The 11,962-nt window shown below is 38.2% G+C and overlaps 1 protein-coding gene across 2 annotated transcripts in view; it reads right to left on the bottom strand.

The window, feature by feature from the left end:
- Positions 1–1,872: 1,872 nt before the first annotated feature.
- MBTPS2 (membrane bound transcription factor peptidase, site 2) overlaps positions 1,873–11,962 on the bottom strand; it is a 34,173-nt gene continuing 24,083 nt past the window's right edge. Inside the window, exons 8-12 of one of the 2 annotated variants that reach the window (XM_086467301.1) lie at positions 11,601–11,695; positions 9,437–9,632; positions 9,240–9,300; positions 3,648–3,719; positions 1,873–2,316 (exon numbers count right to left, since the gene is read on the bottom strand). In XM_086467301.1, coding sequence (XP_086323427.1) covers positions 2,094–2,316; positions 3,648–3,719; positions 9,240–9,300; positions 9,437–9,632; positions 11,601–11,695 — 647 coding nt within the window. In that variant the 3' untranslated portion in view covers positions 1,873–2,093. Of the gene's footprint in view, positions 2,317–3,647; positions 3,724–9,239; positions 9,301–9,436; positions 9,633–11,600; positions 11,696–11,962 lie in introns of both variants that reach the window. The other variant, XM_086467357.1, reaches the window with a different exon arrangement.

Below are 11,962 nucleotides of genomic sequence, written 5' to 3'. Positions count from 1 at the left end.
CAGGCTGCTCCTATCCCTCCTGTCCACGGAGAGACAGATGGCAGAGTGGCCCATCAGAACTGCTACGCTGAAACCTCTATATGTTTCCAGGAGTGATGATGAGACTTTCAGGGTGTCTCCAGAAGAAAGAGAAGCCTGCTGGCAGTTTCTGATTGTTTGTTCTTCCTTTCTTGCACTTTGTGTGACTTTTGACAGTCCCCAAAGGGCCCAACTCACGCTGGATTGACTGGAGGATTTACTCTCTCTTGCCGGGATCTGTGCTGACATACCTGCATTGAAACGACTGAAAATGAGAGCCATGGGCCTGCCACCCCACAGAGGTGAACTTCAAGAGGCCCACCCAGCCTGGAGCAAACTAACACAACAACAAATAAAAAAACATGCGCTCTCATTACTGCTTGCATCATCTTAAGAAAAGAATGCATCTTAAGTAAGTGTGAAGGCTACTGCACAAAAATACAGTAACACATCAGCAGGCAAATGCAAACATCATAGTCACAAATCCATGCAGTAGCACCAGCAATTGGGCTCAACCCCACTTTTAAAATTACTCAGGCTTTTACCTCTAGTGCCAAGAGAATCTGTGTTAGCTGGTCACGAACACTTCAGTACTCCCTGCAGGCCAGTATCCGTGAGCTTATTTTTCATTTCAGTTCTTGATGGAAAGGCCATTTCTGTAAAGAAACTCTGAGCTGCAGCAGCTCCTAGTGGGAGCACTGTACAAGCCAGAAGTTGCAGGGTATTTTTCAAAATTTTCAATAGCAGCCTATATTGAGTCAAGACTCTGACTGAACCTGATTTATACAAACTAGGCAATATATCACAGGAGGACATGACAGTCAATATATAATCCTATTGGATACAAACTATTACAGACTTGAAGAGCTCCAAAGTATGTCAGACATACTTCAGACAGCAAAACACTAACTATTCTTCCACTGTTCATTTAAGAACAAGGATATGGTCTGTATTCATTTCAGAAAGCAAAGCCAAATGTTTAAATAGTTCGATTCACAATCAAAGTCTTCCTCAAAACAATTCTGATTCAAGACCAGCTTCAGCTAAACATCTTTGTTAGCTAACTTTGAACAGAATGAATCCTAGCAAAGGAAAACAACCCTTTGAAAGACAGAAAACCATCAGTGAGTTACTGTACATATTACATGCATAGCATCAGAAGATAGACACCATAAAAACAACAGGTTTCACTTTTAACTGTAAACAGGATTAATATAGTATTATTTTCTGAGTAAAACAACATAAACATTTCTTATCACTTGGGAATAATTGTGCACAGCATACTTCAGCACTCAGAAACTAAATTTCAGTTAATTGTAGCTATTGCTGACAAATATTGCCTTTAAAAAAATCTCCAGCTACGTATGATAATATGCAACTGAATGTGTAAGAAACACAGACATGTGGGCTTTGTTATCCTCCCACATGCCTCATTCTTAACAGACGTTGGCACTTCTCATCTACATCCTGAGGAGAACATGCTTCCAGTCATTTTGGCCAGCTGAAAAGGAAAGATACTAAACCATATGGCCTCTCTCTCCTCATTAACACATGGTAAGCATTTACTCAGCCTTTCACCATTTTGAGATCAGACTTTAGGGCTTCTTAGAGTCCAGTTTGGTAGAATAGCAGATTTAAAAAAAAAAAAACAAGACAAGACACTCTAGACTATGCTGACTGAGAAATAATCAGAGCCTACACAGATTTTCTGACAATTATTCAAATTATAAAACAAAACTTCCCACTTTACAAATGTTTGAGGCCAAATAATTCCCTTATTTTGAGATCTAAATTAATGAAGTCTTAGGCTTTTTCCTGTGAAACTTTACAATGCAATTTCTCCAAAATGTGTACAGTGCTTAAAGAGAAATGGTTCCTACTTCTTTCTATTACATTTCCCATGACCACAGGCACAACCTTGTACAGTTTTAAATTAAAACAGCAGCCACCAGTGATTGCTCTTTCAGTGTCACTTTAGGGGAATTATTTCAATCTCAGTACTGAACAAGATTTAAAAGGCAATGGATTCATTATTTCTGTGTACTTTGAGAACTGATGGAAGCGTATCCAATGTTCTATCGTGCCGTCACCATCCAAAGTCCCAGTGCAACATTGGCAGCCAAAAGTGCACTACCAGCAAGCAAAATTAAAAAGCCAACAAGCTCTCTGTTTTGTTTTTCTACAATCACGGAGCTCAGAGTCGCTTCCAGGAATGAATTTAATATCCACTGGCCATCCAAAGCAAAGCAGGGTACAGCATTGATAACTGCCAGTGCTCCTGACAGTGAAATTAGGTACCTGGTTGACATTAGTTAAGGTTCATGAATAATATTCAAGAAAATGTAAAAAATATTTTTTATTTCTAGTATGCAGAGAGAAACATATGAGGGTTATTTTTTTCAGCTGCCATTCTGTTCCACAGAAATTATACGAGTACAATGAGTTTTACACCATAACATACCAGCTCAGAGAATCGCCTTTATAGAATTCATTTGTTTTCAAGCACTAGGTTTGGATACTTAAAACAACCTGCATCCTTCACAACTCATATGAAAGTAGAAGACAGCAAAACCACATTTAATACTGCCCATCTTCCTCCCTTGCTTTGTGTGGTTTTGGAGGAAGGTTATAGCTCTGACACCATGCCTGTAGTAAGAAGGTATTCTAGACCTATGACCTAACTATGAAATAACGATTAGGAACATTTTCCAAAACACTCCCTTGCTGGAGTAAGTAAATGGCTAGAATATAATTGGGAATCTGGTCTCTCTCTCCTACTTACCTGTCAGCCAGAAAAGTTGAGTGGATTTCTGTACATGCATGTGCATGTGAAAATGAGGCAATGGTAGATAATTTTTATTGTTGGTAAAGGCTTGCTAACTGTCATACCTGCCTGCATCCTATAATGGCTGGACAAGAAGCCATATGACTAAGAAAGCAGCTGGGTCAGCGTGAACCTTGGCGAGTTCCCAGAAAAGGGGAGATCAAGCAGCATCTTTACTCTAGTTTTATGGAGTACACTGAACTACACTGTTTAATTGTTCTATAGCCACGCATAACCATTTCAATTTCTAAGGCCAAGAGTTCTTAGATTAGCTATTATATTCAAGCCTACTAATCTTTATGTATGTGTATATATATCACCTCATTTATTAACAAGCATATTTTAACTGAATTATCATCCTGCTTTTTGAATAGGCTAAGTTTTCTTTTCTGAAGAAAAAAATAATAAAAGAACAACCATACCTTGTTATTTAGTTCAGTATAATGACTCAAAAATGATAAAACTCTGACATACCAAAGCTAGCAATAACATCTCATTTGTCCTGCCATAAATTCAGGCTTACTTTGACTTTCTCATCAGACCTGTTATGACTCACCCTCAAGAAAGAGTTAAAAAAAGCACTGACCAAAACTATCTTGCTAAGCACAAGAAAGTGAGAGATTTCATTTTGAGCTTGGCACATGGACAATAATCAATGCAGCGACGGAATAAAGATGTCAAAACTCTACAGAAATGTTTCAGAACATTCTGTCTAAAATGATATCCAACTGAAATTTTGCTGGGTCACCAAATTCTAAACAGTTCCCTTCTTGCCTTAAAAGAACAAACATGCTTCAAAGGATACTTGCAAAATGTCTCTATCACCACAGGCAGACCAATGCTTAGAAAGTTTTGTCGTGGTACAAAACTGCTGAGACTTACTGAAATGAAAACATAAAGATAAACAAACATGAACAGTCATTCCAGGAATATAACATTATGAATTTTAGATTATAATTTTGCAGAAAAATCAGATCTAAATGACATTTCTTCAAGGATGAATAACCAATCTAAACAGTTTTGCTTGGATTTTGTTTTTAAAAGAGTGCAGCCGTTAAGTCTTCTTAACCATGCTCACTATGATAGTAAAGTTACTCCACAAAATACAATTAGCATGATTTCAGTAAGATACATACTTTCAGAGGCAACTGGACATCTGTAGCCATAAAGACCACATTGTGTAATTTAAGTCCTTTTCAAAGAAAAATGTATAAAAAGAGATTACAATTACCAGACATATGCAGTCCACATGTATACATTCATACTGTGGGTGTTCACGTGTACTTTCTCTGAAGGCCAGAAAATTCTTTTCTTGCAGTACCTGCAGAAGATCCTCCCAGTCTGAGGCTGAGCTCATGGTGTATAGGAGAGGAGCAGACAGGGAGCAGAGTTCTTGGAATCACTCTGAGAGAGCAAAGGCTAGGAGATGATGCACAGCTGCACTACACATCTTAACAGTAGTTAGCCAGTACCTAAGTAGCTTCTTTTTCTGTCTTCAGATGATACTGTAAGTGACTCCAAGATGTAACTTAGTGCAACTCAAAAACCTGGAAGGTGGGACTCAGCATGCTTCCTATAAATAGTGCCTGGAAAATCACAGTGTCAAGCACCGCATGACCTTGAAACAGTTCTTTAGTACTGTTAACTGCTTTGAAGCTGTATGTGAAGCTTCAGCTGACTGCACGTCAAATGTTTGAGAGACTCCTCAAAGAGGTAGCTTGAGACCTCCCAGAGTGCACTCTGTTAATACAGGGATGCTCCATCTGGGTTGTCTCATAAAAAGTCTTTCAAAGTAAACAACAGTCTCAGTTGCCCGCCTCAGGGACCACTTGAAAACCTGAGTTCTGTGACAGCTGGAAGAAAGACACCTTTCCTACTAGAAGGTTCCACTCATAGCATAGTGGAGTCTTATCCCCAGAAGGAAGAGGTTTAGGTAAATTAAGGCAGAATTAGAAAATCACCTTAAGAATGAGGTTGCACAGTGTCAACTACAGTCACTCTGTCCCTAAAGAACAACTTTGTAAATGAGTGGAGGCCAGCACAATGGCCTGAATTTTCCCTACCAGCCTGGGAAAAGTTATAGCCATAAGAATACCATCTCCACAGAGATTTGTGAAAGCAAGAGTTCAAATCCCACTCAACACAAACCTCCCTTGGGAAAGGAACACGGTAACCCACCCTTTGAGAAATATTAAAACCACTGGGAACCTCACAGCGCTAGTACCTAACATACCAAAAGTGCTGCTATGTACATCTTAGTTAAGAGTAAGATCAGCGTTCTTCAGGTTCAATAAACACTTCAAGGACATCGAACAAAGACAACAGGAAAGTAGTTCCAAAGGCACATGAGGCAGAGAACTAGTCTACTCAGCCACATAAACACATTTTCTTCTGTCAGAGGCCCTTCTGATGAGTCAGAAGTGATAATTAGTCCAACCAGCAAGGATACCATGGGATGGAGAGATTTGGATTGCAAGAAGTCCCCAAAGAAGAATGACAACAAACAGAGAACTTTCCAATACCAAAACTTCCACAGCTGTGCCAAGACAGCTTGAAAATCATGCTCTCTCTTACCTTAACTTAAGAAAGACATTCAATTTTGGGGAACTGAAAGAAAATAAACAAATCTGTGGGACTACTGAGTGAAGAACATAACAGGCAGAAATCCTGGACACCACTCAGCTCAGAAAGTCAGAGGCATCCAAGTCAAGTGATATCCAAACCAAACAACTCATCAAGCTGAAGGCTGGTATCAGAACATCTGATCAGACCTCTTGTTCATGAGCCAAAATAGCAAAATGGCTGAGGCAGCCAGTGTATTCAAAGCTTTCAAAAGATACACACTGCAATATTCTGTAATTTGCAAAAGCTTGACTGCCTCTTGACAAACACCTAATGGCCACTAAAAAGTCACCATCCTGAACCTGAAGTTGAGCCTACATTGAGAAATGGATCATTAATCTCCTTCCCTCTTTGTTACAACAAACTGTTGTCCCTGACAGCCACTAGACATGGATCTAAACTCCAATCCTTACTGCTGAAGCAACCTCCAAAACACAAAGAAACTCTTCAGGAAGTTGCTGGACTGAGCTCTAGACACTCTAACATGAGGCAATAAATTTAGTGGCTGTAAGGGATCAAACCTAATGGCAGCAGGCAAATCTGTCCTTCAAGGAATAACAAAGGAATTACAGAAATTATGTTCTCCAGGCTTGTCTTCAAAAGACACTGCTGGGAAGAGGTGAACAGCAATGAAGCTGGGTGAGAGAAAAGAGTCATTGTTCTCCCATTCTAATTAAACAATTCTTTGACCTGGAATTAACATTCCTTTTGTTGGCTAATGCTAGATGGTGTTGGCAAATATGGAGAAGAATGCACAACAGACACAATTTTAATTAGAAGTGATTTGAAGACTAGGCTGACCAAAGAGCTTTTCAAAACCTCTTTATGGGGGAAAGGGCATGTATGCAATGGAGGAGAGGGACACTACAGCATGAGGTATTTCTGTGTGGTCTCCAGAAGAACTATGTATGTAACCCTTTAAATATGGGTTGAAAGTAAATCATCATCCTCAGCAATAAGGGGAAACAAGCACGGAAATACTGAGAAATCAGACTGTACCAGATAGACCTTCATCAGGGATTATGGGTGTTGTTGCCCAAAAAACTCCCCAAAGCTAGGAAGTGGCTTTTTATTAGAAGGCTTGGATACAACAGAAGTAGGAGACTGGTCCAGTTTGGGGAAATTATCTTCTAGGTAAATCCCATCTTTTAATGAAGGAAATCTTGCAGGTTTTGATTCCTGATGGGTGATGCAGATTCAGTAAAGTTCAGGGATATGATCTTCTCTCCAGCAGTGTGAATTCCAAACGTGAATGTTAGTCACCAGATTCTTCCCAGACAACAAGCGCCAGAGAAACAAGCCAAGATTTTGCAACAGCAGAAATGACATGAAGGAATGAAAACCCCCATAAAGAAGAAACACTGCGAAGTTGCATGACAATAATGACAGGGCCCTCCATTTCAACTTTACATATCATCTGTTCAACACAGGGAGAGCCTCTAGAGCATAACTGGCCTGCAGTAAGAAAGGTCTAGAAGTCTTGAATAATACCACGTGAATTAAACCCACAGTACGAATTTATATTGGATTACATTATATACTTTTTAGAGAGAGAATGCTAATTTAAAGGATTAATCAATGTGACCACCCTAAACAACGTGCATTCCTAATCATTCTGCTGTTTTATTTTTGGCCAAATCTCCAGCACTGCAAGCTCATTTAGGATTATGATTCTTTACAGTTGAGTGGGGGTTTTTGTTGTTGTTGTTGTTGTTTTGTTATTTTTATATACTGGAAACAAGAGCTATGTATAGCATCCATATCAAGAAAAAATATTTTTGCTAGGGTATTTTACTTTAGGGAAACAGAAACATTTTATAGAAGTAAGCTGTATAGCCTATTTCTTCTAAGTAGCAAATATGGATATAAATATTCAAAAATACTGCATCTGGAAGCTAGCTTCAAATGAAAATATGAAATAATTACTGCTTCTCCATAAATCAGGATTATCATGATGACAATACAAGCCTAAGCAAAAAATAATGCACCCATAATCTTCGAATGTTTTTCAAACATTACTTTAGTGACATTTCTAGAGAAAGTAAAGTCATAGTACACACTAGTGCAACTCCCATATCAGGTTGGTGTTAAATGTAGCACCACTCTAAAAAGTAATGTTTCCTGCAGGCAAAAAGATTACACTGAAGAACACGCATTTCACTAAAACACTTCTATTTCAAAATTCACACAGTAGAGGAAGAAAGTATTTTCCTTTCTTAACTGTAAAAAAATGGTTACCACATTCTGATCAGTCACATTTGGGGAAAAAATAAAATCCAACCTCTTGGTTTGTACAGTGCAAAGTCTGAAATACTTAGAAGTTGTTTCACTGGAATGCATGGAAGTCTACAATGGTACAGTAGACTACTTGCGGCCCAAGCCAGGATCCTATCATTTTAGCTCTGGTGATTTTCCAAGGCGAACACAGAGCATAGGTTGCATTTGCAGCAAAATTTGTAATGAAGTAAATCTTTTCGCTCAAATTAACATATTCCATGCGCAATTCCCAGGGTACAGTAAATTACTTTAGAATTATATTCCTGTAAATACACTGTAAATGTGTATTTTCACACAGTAACTTCTTAAAGTAGAACTACCTCTTTATCTGCAATAACATTCTTTTCTGACTTCTGAAAGACTGACAGGTTCAATTGTTTTGCAGAATTACTGTTCAGTAGGAAACACTGATTAAACTTCATTGCTCCAACATATTGGAAAAAGAAACAATATCAATTGTTCTAGAGTACCTACAGTCTGCATTGTTAGAGACCAAGAAAGGGAACTTAAAGTAATTATCAAACTCTATTCTATATTGAGAATAGATGTTATGAAATATAGACCTCTGTATTGATATCACCCAGGTGACAATGCTTTCCTCCTAAATGGCAGGAGGGCAGAAATAACAATTGAAGAGACCATATCTGGAACTTAAATAAGGGTATAGTGTAAACAAGGAGAAATAAATAATTTGTCATGGAGTATCAAAATATGACCAGCACAGACAGATAAAGACTGACAGATTAATTAAAAATATGTTTATGCAAGAATGCTAATGGTTTACACTACCAGATTTCATCACTGTTTCTAAAGCCCTTTTGTACCCAATTCCAGTGCCTATTCAGAAAAGTACAATGCGTTGCTAAGGAGGTACTTCAAGATGTCTGAAGTATAATCTCCCCCTTTGAGGTATAACTTAGCTGTCTGAGGAACTGACAGGTTCCTCAGAGGAAGGGACAGTAGTTTAACACTTCATACTTTTTTAAGCCCATCTGAAGTTAATTTTCACCATGCCACTCAAGCTACTAAGCAGGGGAGCTGATGAGTTCGTTCATTCTTTCCATACTTGCTCCAAGAGCAGAATTGCTTTTTACTTGTATACCTGGCTCAAGGATATAAGCTTGCCTAAAGGAGAGCCATAGTCCATTTCAAAGTAAGGAACTAAACTGTTATATGTTATTTAATTTGTGGGACTCAAATTTAAAAAAAAAATCAGGAAAAAACTCTGTTGTGATTGTACTTGTGGCCCAGTAGTCTTGGGAATCTTGGAAATACTTGGGTATTAAGTGTGATTTAAGCAGTCATGCTAATATTCCAGGCAAGGTGTTAGAGCAAGATGCCCTAGAGATTTTACAATAGTATTTTGAGAAGTTTATGTGTTAGGAAAATGCAGGTGCCTGGTTCCCACAACTAATCTGAGTGAGATCTGCTATAGAAATAGCCCTTTCATACTTTTCTGAAAAAACAACCATCTCATATCACATATGTTTTCTATTACCTTTGTAACTCATTGCACTGTGCACATTTCATTTTAGGCCTGAGTAGTCCATGTCTCTCCACTGGCTGTAACAAGAAATGGATTCTGCATTAAACAAGTTAACTGACAAGTGCTCCAAGACCTTGTTCAAGCAGCCAGGCAAAGTAAACCATATTAGAAATCTTCTTTGTTAAACTGTTTTAATAAATGATACCAACCTGTGTACTGAAGATGCATGGGGTGTCCTACATACAGCATGTCAATATGGGGTGGATGTTTTACCCTGATTAGCCTTGTTTGGTTCTCTAAAGAAGGAGTCACACAAAAGCTTGGAACAAAGTCCTTCTGGCAGTCCATGTTGGTTCGACAAACTTTGCTGGCCTCAATAACTTTTCGTGCTGGCAGACAGGCATACTGCAAAGGGCATTTAAAATGATTATAACATTTAAAGATATTTTCCAACAGATCAGAATAAAAGGTATTATATATTCCTTTTTAAAGCAAATGCCTCACTGATATACTACCAGCTCATGAAGAGCCGAAATCTGTTTTTTGGTTGGTTTTTTTTTTTTTTTTTGTCAAATCCTGCAGAACTTCTACCTGACACATATTCAGCCTGTCATTCCATTTCTGGTGGAATGTGGAAGAGAGGGGTGTGCACACTGTACCAAAATAAAAGCTAACTATTTTTTTAAAAGTACACACACGCATAACAAGAAAACAAGGCATCTAAACATAAGTCAGCAATTTCTAATGAACAGAGCCTGCATTAACATCCTAGTGACTTACCTGTTTAAGAAGTTTTAGTCTTCATTGATCTAAAACCTCATTTGGCTGAACAAAACCTTCTGTTCAGCAAACAACCCAACAAACCTACCAGCTGTGTGGTAAGTAAGAAAACTAATTCTCAACTAAGATGAACACAGGACTTAATGTAGTCTGTGTCCCAAGTCCTACCTATAACAGTCTTTCACTCTGCAGTCTGAAAGACCAGATCTTTCTTGTTCCCCATAGACCAAAGAGAGTACAACAGAGAGGAACAGGAAATTGGTTTTCCCCCTCGTGTCTCTCGTAAAAGCTCAGTGATAATTTTCCTTTTTTTCTTAAACACAAGCAAGGAAAGTTCTTAATCTACTGTTTGCCTTAGGGAAAAAACAAACAAACAAAAAATTTCCTGCTTCTTAGCCTGATAGTTACACTCCCCATAGATGCATGAGTGCTAGACACTCTCTATTAACCTCAATACAAGCTCTTTCTATTCTAATAAGGGGGAGAGGGCACACTTTCAAATACTGCTCCACTGCAAAGACTATTTAAAATTACTGTTCAAAAACTCACAGCCAGTCTAAGGACACTTGAAGGTCACAGGCTTCTGGATGCTTTCATTTTTTTCTCTGTTCCTAAGTAGCAGCTATGAGCTTAAGAATGTCAAAGCTCAGTGGGGTAGTGATTTATCAAATCTTGCTGAACTCCAGGATGTTACTAGCCACTGTCATATTTCAAACAAACTGCTGGTCTGTGCTCAATTCTTAGTGGTTATATACCACAAAAACACCCTGGAGTGGGAAGTTTACCATTGTAGAAACTGTAAACATAGCAGATATAGGAACAGACTGCTTCCATTTCTTTAGGTATTTATCACTAGAGGTCAGAACAATAACAAACTGGTATGTGTAGAAAAGTTTACACAGTTGGTACTTGTGCTCTTCTTCTTGTAAAGGGAACTGTTAGAAATACTACATCATTGTCAATATGCATCGTGTATTTTAACAAACTTTTCTGTATTTTGAGGAGAGTAAGTCAGAATCCGACTGAGAAACTTTTTATGTTTCCACATGTTACAATAAAATCATGGTGAAAAAGGAATCAAATACAGGTCCTGATTTTGAGAAACTGGGCAATCACCAGGACCTTCTCTTGCATGTTGTTAGCCTAACCTAGTGACCAACACTGCTGGCTTCAGCCAAAATAACTGAACAGATAGTCCAGTGCTTTGTTTTGCCTGTAGCACCCAGCAACTTTAAAGACTGAAGCACCAAAACAGGCAATTTCGCCTTGTTCTCAAAAGTTGTTTTTTTTCTCACCAATATTCTCATCCAGTGGTGAAAATGGGGGAGGTGTCTTTCTGCTTAAAGGAATGAGGGGTATAAAATCTTTTCTGGTTCTTGCAGAAACTCCCTGATTGATCATGGGAAAACTCATAGCTAACACTTTGGGGGTTTAAGCTGTAAATGGGGAGAATAACATACACATACACCTTTATTAGAAACTGGAGGTATTCTTGAGTACTTAAGTATGCTGTATAAATGCTGGTAAACTTTACTAATTTAATTTAAATAATTTCAGATTTACCAAACAGAATCAGCAGTTTAAGTAACTTACCAGGTGGCTGTCCAAGTTATTGCTATATGAAAAGCAAATGTCTGTGAGGCTGTTGTTACTACAACATTCAACTGTGCCATCAAGTCTTCTATAGACTAAAGAACATAGGCATAGAGCAAATGATCAATATTACAGTAACTTCCTGAAAAGAAATTAGTCTCTGAATAAAGTAAAACAGTAATTCCGTAGCCTTCAAGAATATAGTAATTCACAAAGCCTAGCTGTGGTTCAGTCTCAACTAAAAATAAGCTTCACCACTTTAGCAATGTCACCTGATTTCAGTCGTGTCACATACTGCTTTTTTTCATCTTAATAAATCTCCTTGAGATACTGAAGATCTACCACTGCAATGTTCTGACCAT

Source organism: Leptosomus discolor, chromosome 1, assembly GCF_034619465.1.
Source record: "Leptosomus discolor isolate bLepDis1 chromosome 1, bLepDis1.hap2, whole genome shotgun sequence".
Taxonomy (NCBI): Eukaryota; Metazoa; Chordata; class Aves; order Leptosomiformes; family Leptosomidae; genus Leptosomus; species Leptosomus discolor.
This window is presented reverse-complemented; position numbering and strand designations above follow the sequence as displayed.